At 39.4% G+C, this 17,992-nt stretch overlaps 1 protein-coding gene across 10 annotated transcripts in view; it reads left to right on the plus strand.

The window, feature by feature from the left end:
* Positions 1–17,992, plus strand: part of LOC126335556 (E3 ubiquitin-protein ligase RBBP6) — a 356,043-nt gene that overhangs the window by 105,026 nt on the left and 233,025 nt on the right. For all 10 annotated transcript variants that reach the window (XM_049998961.1, XM_049998967.1, XM_049998969.1 and 7 more), the window contains 4 exons: positions 5,315–5,429; positions 5,511–5,635; positions 11,194–11,360; positions 12,296–12,649. In XM_049998961.1, coding sequence (XP_049854918.1) covers positions 5,315–5,429; positions 5,511–5,635; positions 11,194–11,360; positions 12,296–12,649 — 761 coding nt within the window. The remainder of the gene's footprint in view (positions 1–5,314; positions 5,430–5,510; positions 5,636–11,193; positions 11,361–12,295; positions 12,650–17,992) is intronic.

The raw sequence follows: 17,992 nt of genomic DNA on the forward strand, positions 1-17,992 counted from the left end.
GAAAAAAAGAGAAGGGGAAAAAGATTAGTGGGTGGTTTGGCGATATAGAAGTCTGTGTAGTGCTGGATTGGGAGAGTGAAGGGGGTAGACGGGTGGAGGACAGGGGAAGGGAACGTAGGATATACTTGGATATACTTCAGGGAGAGTACCCACTTGCACATTTCAGAAAAGCAGGTGTTGTTAGGAAGAACCCAAATGGCACAGGCTGTGAAGCAGTCATCAAAAGTGAAGCACATTGTTTTGGGCATTATGTTTAACAACTGTGTGATCCAGATGTGTCTTCTTCAGAGTTCATGCGAACAGATAGTTTGTTAGTTGCAATGCCCATGTGGTTGCAGTTTAGTTCATAGATCACATGGCTACTTTCACAGGTAGCTCTATCTTTGATGGGATGGAAGATGCATGTGACTGGACTAGATTAGGTAGTGGTTGGAGGATATGGAGGAAAGGTCTTGCATCTAGGTCCATTGCAGGATGTGAGACGTGAGCCAAGAGGCTGGGGTCAGAGGCAAAGTAGGGATGGACAAGGATATTGCTTAAATTAAGTAGAATACCACTGTGGGAGTTGTGGGAAGGATAGTGGGTAGGCAGGCTAATCATCATTTTGGTTTCTGACATAGATACTGATTTAAGAGAGAAGTACTCCTTGTCACCAAATGGTGTGTGTAGGAGGCGGTCGTTGACTGGAGATATAAGGCATGGGAGGCAAGGTGCAGAAAATAATTTCAATGTTTGGAGGCCTCGGTGAGACCCTTGGTGTATTTGGAAAGGAACTGTGTGTCACTAAAGAAGCACAGGTGGATAGTCTTGATGGAAGGGACTTCTTGATATTGAGTGGATGCCAGATTTTGGGAGTGGAGGTATTGGTGGTGGTTGGTAGGTTTGATTCTGGACTGAGGTAGTGTTCAATAGGGATAGGCCATTGGCATTTGGGATGTTAGTTTAAAGGGAGGTAGTATAAACAGTGATAAAGAAGGTCCCTTGTGATAAAGGAACAGAAACAATGGTGAGTGGGCGGAGGAAATGGTTGGTGTCTTTTAAGTAGGAGGGTAGGCCTTGGATAATTGGCTAAAGGTGTTGGTTCACGAGTGCAGAGATTCACTCAGTAGGGCACAGTAACCGGTCAACCGGTCACAGTGGTATGTCATAGCTGGCTGGGTTTGCAGACTTTAGGAAGCATTTCGAAGGTAAGAATGCAGGTAATGGTGGGGTTGAGGAGAGATATGATCGGTGGAGAGGTTCTGGGATGAGCATAAGGATTTTAGGAGGATTTGGAGAACTTATTCAATTTCTTTAACAGGTTCACTGTGACAGGGTTTGTAAGTAGCTGAGTCTGACAGCTGGCAGAGTGCTTCTCTTTGTGAGGCACCTCCATTGTGCTTTTGAACTGCTGGGATTACATGATGGAGATAGATTTATTCACCTACAAACTCTGCTACTGTGACCCCATTCCAGAAATCCAACTGGATCCTTCCCAATAACACCAGCTTTTCTGAATTGCGCAGATGGGGCCTCTCCTGCTGTACATCCTATGTTCATGTAACCCCCATGACCTCAACCTTCACTAGTCCCTGTCTTCCACCTACCCGTCCCCTTTCCTGCCCCACTCCAGCACTACACGGACTTCTGTTTCACCAGTCCACGCACTAGTCTTCTGACCCTGTTCCCACCGTGTCCCTGCACACGCTCACAAGCAGCACTACTCTCCCCCCCCCCCCCCACCATGTTACCCCTCCCCCTCCCCATTCAATATCTCCTCCTTAGTCCCATTACCTCCATCAGATTGCGTGTGCGTGTGCCCGTCCGTCCTCTTGGCTGAAAGCTTAAGTGTTCCTTTGTGCCTGTCTGTGACTCAACATCTCATCTATATGGTGTGTAGCAATCTGTCTTCCCATAATATTGTTATTTCTATTCATATGGGTACTTATGGAAATTTGTGCTGCAAATTCAGTTTAAATAGTGTAGAGAATTTTCTATCTACATTGTTTTTTCCGGTACAATTCTTCGTGGTACTGTCAAATCTAATGTCAATGGAAATTGCTGTGCAAATTTGCAATCTAAGTTTTATTGAACTTTATAGATTGAAAATTAGGCTTGTGTTACATTTAACAGAAATTTGGTTAACACAAGATACTTACTTAAACACGCTGGATAATGTTAAAGCATCAGTTACATGACAAGAATAGACACCAACGCAGGTATTCACCACCAAATCAGCTCAGATCAAGAACTAAAAACTATTAATAGCTTCTGTTTGCATTTGACAAAATACCTGTACATTTCAGTTAGCTGCCATCTTGTGAAAGACTGTGATTTTTTTGTTTCTTATGAACCTACTGTAATTTACAAATAGTGTTCCAAACATTTACAATGCTGCATTTCAGACCTTCACCGTTACGTGCTTATCTTTCACTTGTATTGTACTGGCTGCTAATTTTGATGCCAGAAAGAAATTTTATTAATCAAAATCATGTTCCATTGGCAGTGTAATGATGTTACCTTGATCCCCTTCTTTTAATCAATATCTTGGAAGGGCAGCCTTTCAGTTTCATTTTCTTTTATTCATTGATTACTTTCAGGGCACTGTCTTGTTACTATTATAGAGGGTAAAACACTGATTTAGTAACTATATGCTGTGGCTTAGTAATTGAGTTGCTGGTCATTAGAGGATAGTTGCCCGTTATTTATTTTTCAGTATAGTTTATAAAGCACTAGCAGTCTGCTACAGTTTCACATGGGTAGCACTAAATATTTACAATCTGGCGACTTTCCTGGCTTAGTGTTTTTTTGTAGAGTTCTGGTTAAAATTCAGAGAACAATATTAGATAACAGAATATAATCAATTTCATGTAACTTATTGCAATCTGCCTAACAATGGGAGCTGGGTTTAAAGGTGCCAAGTCTTCTCATTAGTCGGTGGGGCAGCCACCAGCTGACTTTGTGCTCTATACTGGCTATGAAAGCTGGTTGTTAGCAGTCAGTCACCGCTGTGCCCTGCTCCTGCCCCCACAGGCAGAGCAGTAACTCACAGCTCCAATCATTTCCATGAGATGTCACTCCAAACACCAATGAAAGATAGAACAGATAACATTTGTTCCTCCTAAAAACTTGCTGACTTCAGTGGAAGTAAGGTGCAAGTATAAAAACCACTGGAGGAGTTGCTTAGATTAGCCTTCACATTCAGGCAGATAAAGTTGGCTGAGGACTTGAATTTATAATAAATATGAAAGGAGAATATCTGTATAACTTTTGGTAATAGTAATTTCATGTGGCTCAATGGCTTGATGCAAGTCTTTCAATTGGATGTCACTTGCGCTACTTGTGTATGTCTAACCAGTTAACCAACCAGGGAAAAGTGGTTTGCAATTTAATGTGGAATCCGAAGTTATCCAAATGTGTAAAGGGGCGCTTTTAATGTGGATTTCTAACCACGTTTCATTTCTGTTGAATCTCGACATCATTGAGAAGTGAATGCTAGATTAAAAGGCATCCTGGAACCTTTTGGTTTCTAGGCATCTGCTTCAATGCTATATCACAATACCTGATGCTGATTCTGATAAAGCTTCACTGCTCTCTGGAGTTATGGGTATGGTGGCTGTACTGTTAGGTGTCAATGCATTTGTTTTCGCATTAGTGGAAGTCTTTAATTCATCCACTTTCCACAATGTATTTGTAAGTTATGTACATAAGGCGTCCCGGTGAATCAGTCTATCTATGAAAACCAGATGAAAATCTGTACAGGGTTTCCTGAGATCAGTCAGAACATAAAAATAGAAAGTGCGGATGGGACATCAAAAAACACTGTATAACAGTTTTTTTTACTGACAAATGTAACAATTATGTTGTGTTTAAGGATTTTGAATTTTCTGCACTTACCTTCCATTCAGTAATTCTTGTATTATTTGCTTGGTACTTATAGTCTCTCCCTCTCTCTCTTCGTCGAGGTATATCATATGCCTAATTCTAGGTACTGGAAGACATAGCAGTTTGGAGACACTGTACTGTAAGGAATGGCTGAACTTGGCAGTGTAAATGTATTTCCAACATGTTTTGAAATTAAAAAAAAAAATGTATGTAGACTGTAAACTTCAAAATGTGAGGCAGTTGTCTGTTGAAGATCACTACTTATTGTTACAGCTACCATTGTCTATATTCTGAAGCGTCAAAGAAAATGGCACAGGCATGCGTACTCAAATACAGTGATATGTAAAAACAGGCAGAATACGATGCTGCGGTCAGCGGTGCCTTATATAAGACGATAAGTGTTTGGCATAGTTATTTGATCTGTTACTGCTGCTGCAGTGGCAGGTTATCAAGATTTAAGTGAGTTTAAACATGGTGTTATAGTCAGCGCACAAGCGATGGGACACACCATCTCTAAAGTAGCGATGAAGTGGGGATTTTCCCATATGACCATTTCACAAGTGTACCATAAATATCAGGAGTCAGGTAAAACATCAAATCACTGACATTGCTGTGGCTGGAAAGAGATCATGCAAGAATGGGACCAATGACGACTGAAGAGAATCATTCAACATGACAGAAGTGCAACTCTTCTGCAAATTGCTTCAGATTTCAGTGCTGGGCCATCAACAAGTGTCAGTGTGCAAACCATTCAGCAAACCATCACTGATTGCACTTTCGGAACTGAGGGCCCACTCCTGTACCCCTGATGACTGCACGACACAAAGCTTTATGCCTCGCCTGGGCCCATCAACACTGACATTGGACTGCTATAAATGGAAACATGTTGCTTGGCCAGTTGAGTCGAGTCTCACTTCAAATTATATTGGGTGGATGGATGTAGACAACCTCAATGAATCCATGGCCCCTGCATGTCAGCAGGGTACTGTTCAAGCTGGTGGAGGCTATATAATGGTGTGGATGCTTGATACGGGACCCCTGAAACATGTAGATACGATTCTGACTGGTGACACATACTTAAGCATCCTGTCTGATCACCTGCGTGCATTCATGTCCATTGCGCATTACAACAGGATCTTGTGACACCTCACATCTCCAGAATTGCCACAGAGTAGCTCCAGGAATGCTCTTCTGATTTGCTGGCCTCCAAACATGAGCATGATTGAGCATTTCTAGGATGGGTCCTACACAATATTAGGCAGGTGTACCAATTTCTTTGGCTCTTCAGTGTATTATATCCTCAAAGATTATTGCTAACTCTATTTGAAATTGAAAATATGTGCTGGTTTCTTTCTTTTTTTATCTAGTCCTCTAATTATACTTTCTTTCTCCAGTTCTAGTTTAAAGCCATTTGCATTGATGATTCTTACTGTTTATTGCTTTATTTTAGCTACATGAAAATTCGCGGTGCAAATCAGATGGGGGAAGTTCCTTCAAATTATCGTTGTTACAAATGTCATCAGCCTGGGCACTGGATAAAGAACTGTCCTTTAGGCACAAACTTGGTAATTTTGGTTAATCATTCTTCAGATTTGTGGTACTGTTTTATCTTGAAGTTCAGGATGTAACTACTATTTTTGTTCCAGGAACCAATTGAAATAAAAAAGAGTACTGGCATTCCTCGTAGTTTTATGGTTCCAGTTGAGGGACCAAGTGTACCTGGAGCCATGATGACACCAACAGGACATTTTGCTGTACCAGCAATAGATCAGTGAGTGCTCATCTAAACTGTATAAAATTTTGTTTGTGTTGAGACACTAATCCCAGCAGTTGGTTTAGTTGAAGTTACATGCATTTATCTTTTCTGTTGCATAGACACACATAACAACATAGAGATATAACTAGCTTTTAGGCTACCAGTTTAAGGTAAGAATACCTTGTCAGCAAGCAAAGAATGTTATCCTTTTAGAAAAGCCAATGCTACTCTCTTCCCATTTAAAAAAATGAAATCCCAATAGATGAAAATCCAGAAGAGCCTTTGTATGGAAAACTACTTTTCAACTGAAAACCAATTGTAACATAGGTCTATAAAATTTCTGTGTTAATGATGTTTTCTTTGTTTCTTTTTCGAACCCAAAGTATTTTTACTAACATATGACTAGTTTCTGTGCCTTAGGCACAATCTTCTTTCTCATGCAAACCTTATCAGTGTGAAGTGCGCTATCATGAAACCTAAGACTGCTGAATTTGAAAGTGATGTTTATATTGACATGTATGTTGATAAAAAAAGTTGCTGATGAGATGCAAAATATTTGATACTGATAAAAGTAATATGATTACAAGACCTCAGTGATGTCACCATTTTATTTTATTGTTGTGTAGTTCACATTTTTTGGCTGTAGTTAAATGGAGGTTAGCACTCGTCTCACTGATATTAAGGTCATTAAGGCTGGAACATAAAAACCTGGGGTCTGAGTAAGCAGAGGAGGTTATTATTTAAAGCCCATTTGTTTCAGATACGAATGCACTGCACCACCAAGCTTTATTTACAAGTTGAGTTGCTGTTTTCTTTCTCGTTTCTAAGTGAGTGATACTTTTCCAGAAAATCATAAAAGTATGAAGCATAATTACTGGCCACTATGTACTCACAGGAGCAATGAAAGTACTGTGATGTACTCACATAAACATACATTCAGTGTCCTAACTTTTGGAACTATCAATTTTTTAAGTGTGTGTGTGTGTGTGTGTGTGTGTGTGTGTGTGTGTGTGTGTGTGTGTGTGTCTGGAGTACTGACATTTCTGAAGGTAAGTACTTCCCAGCATTTCTGCCTCATGTTTATATTGAATACATATTCAAGTTGTTTCAAGTGCAGTTTTATACTTGACATTAAAAGGGACGTTCACTCGAGAAAACTGTAAAATGGAGATGGAATGCTGGCCAGTACTTACCTTCAGGGAATGGAAGTATTAATACTGCTAACATGCACAGGTAAAAATACATGACACTACTCTAGAATTGATTGGGGAAGGTTAAAAAAGGTTTAAACTTTAAAAGATAGAAAACTGGAGTGGTACATGTGAAAAGAAGAAAAAGATTGTGATGATGATCTCGAGTCATATATGGTGAAATGGTGAAGGAACTGTCTTTTCTTGTAAAGTGTGCACAAAATAACTTCTCTTGTACCTGCTCAGATTGCACAATATGCGAGGGGGCAGGAGTAGTGGTGGGGGTTCCATTGTGAGCAGCCACAGCATAGTAGAGGTGTACAATTTGACAGCTGAAGCCTGCTCACGAGTGGAACAGCTATTGAGTGTGCAAACAATTGCATTACCAGATTGTGCCAGTGTGACCAATAATTCAGTGAGTCAGTAGTTTCTGTTAGGTGTACCAAAGTGAAAACGGATGCATAAACAACTGAAAAAACTGCTTCTGATAGATGAAGTGCACAGCTTGGATGGTGAGAGCAGCCCCTTCAGAACGAAAGTAGTGAACGCATCCATTGCCGAACAGTTATGCAGAAGTGGCTGCTTTCACTCGTAGGGGTTTCATTTGATGTGACTGTAGTTCTACGTCTCTCTTCTAGAGTTAAAAAAAAAAAAAAATGAGAAGCAGGTTAAGTAATTAAACTTTCTGGCAGATTAAAACTGTGTGCCTGACGAGGATTCACACTTTGAACCTTGATTTTTGCGGGCAATGCTCTTAACGGTATAGTTAGCCAAGCAGACTTGGCCTCACAGCTTTACTTCTGCCAGTACCTCTCAGCAGTGTTTAACCTGGATAGATTATTTGGTAGTACAATTACTGCCAAAAGGAAAGGATTAGAGTTTGAGTAATGTTGTGATAATTTGTCCTTTCCTGTCAGGAAATTTCAGATCAGAAGACACTCTGCTGTGGAGAGGAAGATTATGTAGGGTAAGAAATCTGTGGAGAAATTAACAAATGCTACAAGTACTCAGAGTAATTGCCAGAATCCCTTGTTATTCCAGTTTTGTTGTTTTATACATGCTTTCTTATATTGACTTAGCATTGTCTGTTGAAGATTCTTATGATATATAAACTGTTTCTGGAACACTTGAAGGAATGTCATGTTGTTTGTTGTCTGACAGTGATGGTCTTCCCCAGAAGGCACTTGTAAAATAATCCAGTCTTGTCCGTATAATTGTTCTAGAGCAGGAGCGGCCAAGATTTTGGCTCAGCCTCACTGCACTTTACCCCCACTGCCATGCCACACTGAGTGTGAGAGAGGGGGAACTGTGCCACATTTCAATGGCAATCCCGTCACAGTGCATGCTGCTTGGTGTTATATTTCACATTTCTAAACACCATTGATCACAAACAAAACAAAGTTTCATTATTATTTATTTATTTTTGGTGTGTGAAAGAGATAATATAATTTTTATCTGGTACAAACTGTCAGCAAATGGACAAACGCAGACCATTTCACGAAGTTTCATGCTCAAGTTGCCATGTAATCATGACTTACTTAGTTTCTACTACTATCACTCCTCAGCTTTGCAGCTCATGAAGGACCTTGACCTGCATCACAATATCCTGCCATTTTATCCGATCCATGGCTTTCCATCTCCATTCTCTGACACCCAGCTTTTTCATGTCTACTTCAACTCCATCCACCCATCTCTTTCTGGGGCGTTCCCTTTGCTGTCTGCATCCAGCCTTGCCATCAAAAATCCTCTTACATGCTCTGTCTTCTTCCTTTCTGACCACATGCCCTGCCCACTGCAGTCTTCTTATTTTAATGGTAGTGAGACAATGTCAGGTTCTTCAAAAAGGTGTTGTAGTTATGCATTTGTACGAATGTGCCAAACTCCTTGATCATATATTGGGCCATATATTTTATGTAGCACCTTTCTCTCCCATATGCTAAGGATCCTTTCCTAATTTACAGTCATGATTTCGACACCATACGAAAAAAATGATCTTATAATTGTTTTGTGAATGAGGATTTTGGATTTTCGTGATAGAAGCGAACTCCTAAGCATGGGTACCGCGGCAAAATAGCATCTGTTACCTGCTGATATTCTGGCTTTCACCTTGCTGCCAGTGTCATTTTTCTCGGTGATAGTTGATCCAAGGTACTTGAAGTCTCTCACCCTTTCAAACTCCCTGCTGGCTATCCTGAGATTTGGTAAGTTTTGTTGGTTGGTCGTTGCCATATATTATTTAGTTTCACACTCATGAAAAGGTCTCTCACACAAATATGTTGGCCAAAATATTGTAGCACTTTTGTAACCTCATTATGGAAACTTTGAAACTATACCTAAGGAAAGCAATGTTGACGTCCTGGACAGTTTTATTGTGAAAAGATTGGCCATTAACACTGGAATCACTATTCATGTCAATAAATTAAATCGTCGCATGCACAGGGGCACTTTCAGCTGAAATAGCAAATGATCTCGAAAGCAGCTTCGGGGGAACAGATGTAAGATTGACAGTGAGCACAAAATATTTATACAATTATCCTTGTAGGTCTTTCAAGGCCACAGTGAATTCCTTAAACCTCAGGTTTTCTTAAATGCAGTGAACTTAAGGGACTGTCTGTCAGTATGTGTCCCTTCTATAACGTGATTTTCTTTTTAAAAGCATCTCCATCAAATCAGCAAGAAGCTGCCTTGCACTACAGACAGTGTACAGTAAGGTATGCTTAAAAAGCAAATTCTGCACATACATTCGGTATGTTATACTTTTTGTTCCTGCACACCATTTTCCTTTCACAAATTCAACAATAGTGAGTTATAAATTGAAAAATGGTTCCAGCCCAGATCACATCAGATATGATCTGGTGTTCCAGGGATGGCTCTCATTTACCCAACGTACTTTTCAATGATATATGAATTCACCATACTCTAGTTCCATTGAAAACCGCTGCAACTGAGAATGGAGTCATGTACATGACTTCATGAATTTTACTATTTGTATAATAAATTTCTTCACCAGCTCAGGTCTGCAAATTTAACACAAAGTGCTTTTTGATATACAGTGAATCCCATCTGTCGATCTTTGTAATTTTTTACTGCTTCATTGTCAACTAAATCTTTCCTTTCTGCATGATACTGGAATTTCGTTTCTTAGCAAATATGCAGTACCTGTCACATATAGGCGAATTGGGAATCCTCATCCCTCTCTTTTATCATTCCCATTCGTTCATATCATGAACAAGTAGCTAAGGTTATACAGTGTTGACATCACAGTTCTGCTGAACTAAGAGTTGTGCTGACTGAAAACTGTTGCATCGGAGTACTAAATGAAATACTGCACTGTACCAAGTACTTCTGAGGAGGACTGAGCAGAGCCGAGTGCCTGGCCAGGTCTTGGCCTGCCTGCAGCCGGCACACATTGCACGTGTGCACTTTGGGTCACTGTGGCCATCCTTGTTCTAGACTATACCCTTTTGAAAGAATTGGCAGTTCATATAGTTTACAAATTTCAAACTGCAGATTTGCTCTACTTGGCCACTTGCTTAATGTTTAAGGTCATATAATTTTTTTGTCCAGTAATGTTCCAGTGCCATCTCTCAAGTATTGAGGTAAAGGTTACGAGCTTTTATTTTTAAGGTAGTTCATTTGAAGGACCATATTGAGTGTTCATTTCACCAGTTGTACGAGACTCTTCCCAATGTTAGAAATTTAACAACCTGTTTTTTCTTAATATTTCTTTTTACCACAGAGTTTAGAGCTTTTATGGAAAGTGGAACTTTTGTGTTTTATGATCATACAGAAGGTGAACTGAAGCAAGCCCAACTTAGACTCTCACTTTGTAACTGCATCCCCTCAAAGGCAAATTTGAAGTTTGTCACCTAACAAATGACACTTAAATCATTTGGTTAGACATTCTGAGAACACAATGCACCTTTCTCGGCAGTTGAACCTTGTAACTAATTCATCATTGTTTCCTTGACCATAGACAACACTGTGCAAAGAAACAATGATGCTATGACCTATCAAAACATCCATTTTTTATTGCATCTCCCAAGAAGTGTAAATAATCAAACATTTTAACTAATCAAACACTTATAATTTGTCCAAATGTGGAAGTTTGTAGAATATTCCTATATTTATACATATTTAAAACCCAGTATAAAATGATGTAAGTAAATTGTGTTCGCCAGTGTTTCCTAGAAGTCACTTTCTGTTACGAGGTAGTGTCATTCATAGAAATCGTGGACATGAAAAAAAGATGTTACTGGGTGAAATTGGTGGGACCTGGTGATCAATCTCTCTATTGTTTTCTCAGTTGTCTGGGTCCAGTGTTATTTTCTGTATTAATGTTCTCCTATGTTAACATTATTAATAATGTTATTTTCATTGCAGTCAGGCGTACAAGGAAGGGAAGAAAGAGAAGCCACCATTTCAGCATGAACCAGAACCTATTGTTCAGAAACCAGAAATACCAGAAGATTTACAATGCTCTGTTTGTAAAGATTTGCTAACAGATGCTGTCATGATACCATGCTGTGGCAATTCATTTTGTGATGAATGTGAGTCTATTAACTCCTATCTTTTTTGGCTGGTATAATTAGTAGCATTACTCAATGTGTTTCTTCTGAACTAGTAGAAAATTTGGTTTGAGGATAGAGTAAATTTATTCATGATACTGACACACTGGATTGATTGGAATGGGACCAGTGGATGTGCAGACTGCACAGTTGCATTAGTCATTCTGAGTATGACTCTCTCTCTCTCTCTCTCTCTCTCTCTCTGTCTCTCTCTCTCTCTCTCTCTCTCTCTCTCTCTCTCTCTCTCTGTGTGTGTGTGTGTGTGTGTGTGTGTGTGTGTGTGTAATTCAGAAGAAGGCCTTTGTGGCCAAAAGGTTACTTGTTTGACCGTCTTTGTATTGTCGCTGCATGGTGAGTAGCAATCTGTCCTTTTTCTAATATTGTCATTATTCCATCCTGTATTTTTCATTGTTCGAGAAATGGAATGAAGTTTGTTTGACATAAAGATATAGCAAAAATGATTATCTGGTTATCTTAGACACATAACTTATTACAATGTCAGTGTAAAGATAATTTTGTTTACTAACCAGATAGTCTGTTACCAGTGTCACCTAAAGTGTTAAATGGTAGCGTTAGATTTTTATGCTCTTTGTAGAGTACATTCTGAGTTGTTTTATTTGGGCTGGTCTGAGGTCTGAAGCCAGATGCCTGCGTTTTGCTGGCAGTGATATATCATTTCTGTTGCCTAAACTTGCTTATCTAAAATGGTGGAGCAATGCTTGAAGAAAAGGAGTATTCAGATTATTCTTCTTAATCTATTATGATTTCAAGTAGGTGTCATTGTTCAATATTCATAATACTTTGCCAGATGAATAGTATTTTTCCCAGGAGAAACGTTTGTATGTGTCGTGAGAGTTTCAAATTTTTATACAACAGTGAATATGTTTGTGTAATGAAACCATATTTTAATTTCATAGGTATCCGTACTGTACTCCTGGAGTCAGAAGAGCATGAATGCCCTGACTGTAAAGAAAAGGATGTGTCACCAGATACACTTATTCCTAATAGATTTCTACGTACTGCTGTTAATAACTTTAAGAATGCAACAGGATATAACAAGATAAACAGTAACTTGAGGCCTCTTGCGCCTCATAGGCCACCACCTAACTTGCAGCCTATGAAGCCTCCACTGGTTGCTGTTCAAACATCATCATCGTCACCTTCGGTTGAAACAATGGGGCAGGCAGTGCCAGTAATTGGAGGTATACCTCCGTCGTCATTGCAGCAGGAGCCACCTACAGATTTCACCTCTGCTGCTTCTGACTCCCATGGTAAGGACATAGATTTTGACTATGTACAGGCCACTTCTTAAGCACTAAGGGAATGCAAATGTGAAACTGTAGAAGAATAATTTATTTGCTGTTGATTGATTTATATTGTATACACACACACACACACACACACACACACACACACACACACACACACACACAATGTCCTTGCACTATGCATCTCCTGTATGCTAAACCTCTGTGAATCCCCTTCCTAGCCGGCCGGAGTGGCCATGCGGTTCTAGGCGCTACAGTCTGGAACCGAGCGACCGCTGTGGTCGCAGGTTCGAATCCTGCCTTGGGCATGGATGTGTGTGATGTCCTTAGGTTAGTTAGGTTTAATTAGTTCTAGGCGACTGATGACCTCAGAAGTTAAGTCGCATAGTGCGCAGAGCCATTTGAACCATTTTTATGTCAATCCCCTTCCTAGATGCCCCTTTCATTCTTCTTTGCCATTACCATTTTCTTTACCCACTTCTTTTTAATCCATTCTTCTGCTGCCTACGCTGGAGTGCTACCCCTTCCAGTCAACCCCACATCTCTCTCTCTCTCTCTCTCTCTCTCTCTCTCTCTCTCTCTCTCTCTGTCTCTGTCTCTCTGTCTCCTACTTGACATTGTAGTTCCAAAATAGAAAGAAATGAAGAACAGAGTAATTTATCAATGTTAACCACCTGCCTACCCTTTCCCAATACTGTGTGTGTGTGTGTGTGTGTGTGTGTGTGTGTGTGTGTGTGTGTGTTTTATATATTAGTGGCCACACAACTTACAGCTTGAGGTAATTGATTGCCTGTTCCAATTTTTTCCACAATTTTCTCCATTTTTTACTCGGTTTTTCAGTTTTTGTTGTCTGCTTTTCTGTTATGCTATAGGAGCTGTATGGCTACGTTGTTAGTTAAATTACTGGATTTGCCACTACAAAACTGTTTCTTCAGAGTATTGCACTTTTCATTTATAATCATGAAGTTGTTCTATCAAGAAGGAACCCAAGGCAAAATTTGGTTTATTCGGCTCAAAATGTGTGCTCACTGATATTACTTTTACTGGTGGCTCCAAAACATCCAGCAACTCACTTGGTGACAACTAATTTGCCAAAAATGACACCGAATTTGGCTTAAAATAAAATAATGTCTTCTTGTTCCTAGCTATAACAGCTGCCAGCACAATCTTGGACAACCTCAGCCAGCTGAACTGTTTATATGTATCCACTCAACAATCGTGGAATAGTACTGGTGCATGCTTTGTAGTTTGTAGTGGGCAACAGTTGTACTGTTCACATTGTTTAGTACTAAGGCACCCAACTTGCCTAACTTCAATAATTTTCTTTTGTGTTACAGTTGTTTTTGTGCTTTCGAATTTCTATAACTTAATTTGCTTAATGAAATTTGTCATAAAAAATTATCACTTTTTCAAACCTACAACTCAATTCATGGAATCATTACTAGAAATAAGAATAATCTTCTCAAGGATTTAAAGCCACTTTCTCCTGTACAAGAAAGTGTGCATTATTTAGGAACACACATTGTCAATAACGTGCCAGCAGCCATAAAAAGCTTAACAACCAATGAAATTCAGTTTATGAATTTCTCAGCAGAACCAACTGGTGTGTGTGTGTGTGTGTGTGTGTGTGTGTGTGTGTACAGCTTAACTTCTGCACCATTTCTGTGCAGTAATGTATTCACTGTCAATAAGTATTCTAGTAGTTCTATTATATGTTTATTACCTTATAAATAAATAAATAACTTTTTTAAAATTTTAAATTCAGTGCATTAATGCAATCTTAGATAATGAGTGTTTGTAAAATGATTCTTTCATATAGTGTTCATAAAAAAAAAAGACGATCATTGCACTTGGGACCTGTGGAAGGTACATTAGCTTATTTGTTTCAGCTGTAAATATTTGTCATGTATTATTGTTCTTCTGACATGTTTTATGTCCTGGAGGGCCTCCTCACTACAGATCAATTGGAATGAAAGTAAATCTAATCTATATGTCATAGCATAGCATTGATTGGGTCTAGATGAAATGACAGTGTCACAGAAATCAATTCAGTTGTTCCCTGGTCCTAGTGCTTGAACTGTACTGGTAAATTGTTCTCGTTTCCCATCTGACAATTGCTGTCGGCTCGTTAAATCAGATATTAATGCTGCTCTTTGTAGTTACTATATACACTTGATTGCATGTGCAAGGACTTATATGTACTCTTATTGTGCAAGCGGTGGATTTAAGTTTTTTACAGTGTTCAAATATTTGGGCACATTTCTGTTGGTTTAAACACTGTGTCCATACCATGTGTTTAGTACTCCACTGATGCGATGTTTAACTGTTTTTATAAGGAAAACTTTTCCTTCAGTTGGTTCTTTTTCACTAGAACATACAGATCTTTAGGGTGTAGAGCCTTATGTTTCTCATTGCCAGAGTAAATGTTTCTTCTGAAAGTAATTATAAATGCGACCTCTCAGGTTTTCTTGATCCATTCCTTTAATGATATATTTCCAATTTTTATGCACAAAGTGTTGACGACCAATCTAGCCATCTTCACGTGCTAACCGATCGTGCGAGTACACATAACAGCAAAACTCACAGCACCTGAGTAAGGCTGTTGGATTGGCTGTTGAAGTATTGTACATAAAACGGAAACAATAACTTGGTGGAATACTCGTAAGCAGAACATAAGTTCTTAAATGACAAGCTCATAGTAGGGACTGTAAAAATTCACATTTTGCAATAAATGCGAAATAGATGCAAATTGTGCCTCAAAATGTGAAAATGCGAAATTACCTAAGAGATGCTATTTCATAGGGAATTGTTTCTGATGAACTATTTTATCAGAGATAGTTTCAAATACCTTAATTTTCTTCATATAAATATCGAAAATGTAACCAATTTTCAGATACTCCTACTGTACATCATCTGGCAAAGCCCAATTTTGAAACATAATGTGCATAGAAACTGTTTCCAAAATGAAAAGGGTACAAACGCAACGATGTATCGATGCGCTCATTGATTTGGCGTCATGCCAACTGTGGGTAGTTGAATGGTCAGTTGAAGATATACACAGCGTAAGGCAACGTAGCAGTACTCTGCCATGGGACGTAGCATTTTACATCAAAGAAACGTGTAATTGTGTATGTTAGCTAAAACTCAAAAGATGGCCGTACGTTAGGTTCTACTTCTGTGCTTTTCTGTTTAGATTAGATTAGTTTATATTAGATTAGTACTTGTTCCATAAATCATGAATACAACACTTTGTAATGATGTGGAACGTGTCAGATTAATAAAAGATGTCTATACAAGATATTACATTACATAAAATATTACATGACACTTAATTTGTGTGTGTGTGTGTGGGGGGGGGGGGGGGGGGAGAATTTACCCACTTACTACATCCAAAAATTCATCTAATAAGTAGAAGGAGTAGCCATTAAGAAATTCTTTTAATTTCCTTTTAAATGCTATATGGCTATCTGTAAGACTTTTGATGCTATTAGGTAAGTGACCAAATACTTTTGTGGCAGAATAATTTACCCCCTTCTGACCCAAAGTTAGATTTAACCTTGAGTAGTGAAGATCATCCTTTCTCCGAGTGTTGTAGCCATGTACACTGTTATTACTTTTGGATTCGTTTGGATTGTTAATAACAAATTCATAAGTGAATATATACATTGTGAGGCTACAGTGAAGATCCCTGGCTCTTTAAATAAGTGTCTGCAGGATGATCTTGGATGAGCTCCAGCAATTATTGTGATTACACGCTTTTGTGCAATGAACACTCTTTTACTCAATGATGAGTTACCTCAGAATATGATGCCAGACGAAAGCAGAGAATGAAAATAGGCATGGTAAGCTAATTTACTGAGATGTATACACCTAGAACTTGTGAATATTCTCCTTAGTTAACGATTTCTCATCGAAGTCTATATTTATTAATGGTGTCATTCCATTTACTGTGTGAAACTGTATATACAGTGTTTTGTCAAAGTTTAATGAGAATCCATTTGCAGAGAATCACTTTATGATTTTCTGAAAAACATCGTTTACAATTTCATCAGTTAATTCTTGTCTGTTGGGTGTGGTAGCTATACTTGTATCATCGGCAAAAAGTCAGTATAAATTTGAAAACTGAATAAATCATGGACTAATGTAGATAGAGAGGTACAAATTGACACACATGCTTGGAATGACATGGGGTTTTATTAGAACCAAAAAAATACAAAAGTTCAAAAAATGTCCGACAGATGGCACTTCATCTGATCAGAATATCAATAAATAGCATAACAAAGTAAGACAGAGCAAAGATGATGATCTTCGCAGGAAATGCTCAATATGTCCACCATCGTTCCTCAACAATAACTGTAGTCGAGGAATAATGTCATGAACAGCACTGTAAACCATGTCTGGAGTTATGGTGAGGCATTGGCGTCGGATGTTGGCTTTCAGCAGAGATGCCAGTTGATCACGATACACTTGTGACTTCAGGTATCCCCAAAGCCAATAATCGCACGGACTGAGGTCTGGGGACCTGGGAGGCCAAGCATGATGAAAGTGGCGGCTGAGCACACGATCACCACCAAATGACGTGTGCAAGAGATCTTTCATGCGTCTAGCAATATGGGGTGGAGCGCCATTCTGCATAAACGTTGTACGTGGCCATCCTGCATAAACATTGTACGTTTCAGCAGGTGTTCATCAGCCAGACTGGGGATGATGCGATTCTGTAATATATCGGCGTACCTCTCACCCGTCACGGTAACAGTTACAAAACCAGAATCACGCATTTCTTAGAAGAAAAAAAGGCCCAATAACGGTAGATGTGGTAAATCCAACCCATACTGTGACTTTCTCGTCGTGCAATGGAGTTTCCACAACAGTTCTAGGATTTTTGGTAGCCCAAATTCTGCAGTTGTGGGCGTTGACAGACCCTCAGAGTGTGAAACGAGGTTCGTCGGTCCACAACACGTTACTCAACCAATCATCATCTTCTGCCACCTTTTGAAATGCCCACACCGCAAATGCCCTCTGCTTCACTAAATCGCCAGGTAACAGTTCATGATGCCGATGGATTTTGTATGTATAGCATCAGAGGGTATGCCTCAGTGCCAACCAAACAGTAGTGTATGGAATGCCGGTGCGACGTGCGACTACACGAGCGATGACTTCCCCGTGCATAGACGAACGCGCTACAGTCTCCATTTCTTCCTGAACTGTCTCAGCAGCATTATGCCTTGTGCTCGGTCGGCCACTACGGGGTCTATCGCCTAAACAACCCGTGGCTTCGAACTTCGAAATCATTCTTGCCACAGCTGCATTTGTCAACGGATCTTTACCCATGCGAATCCCCTTCCT

The sequence above is a fragment of the Schistocerca gregaria genome, chromosome 2 (genome assembly GCF_023897955.1).
Source record: "Schistocerca gregaria isolate iqSchGreg1 chromosome 2, iqSchGreg1.2, whole genome shotgun sequence".
Classification (NCBI taxonomy): domain Eukaryota; kingdom Metazoa; phylum Arthropoda; class Insecta; order Orthoptera; family Acrididae; genus Schistocerca; species Schistocerca gregaria.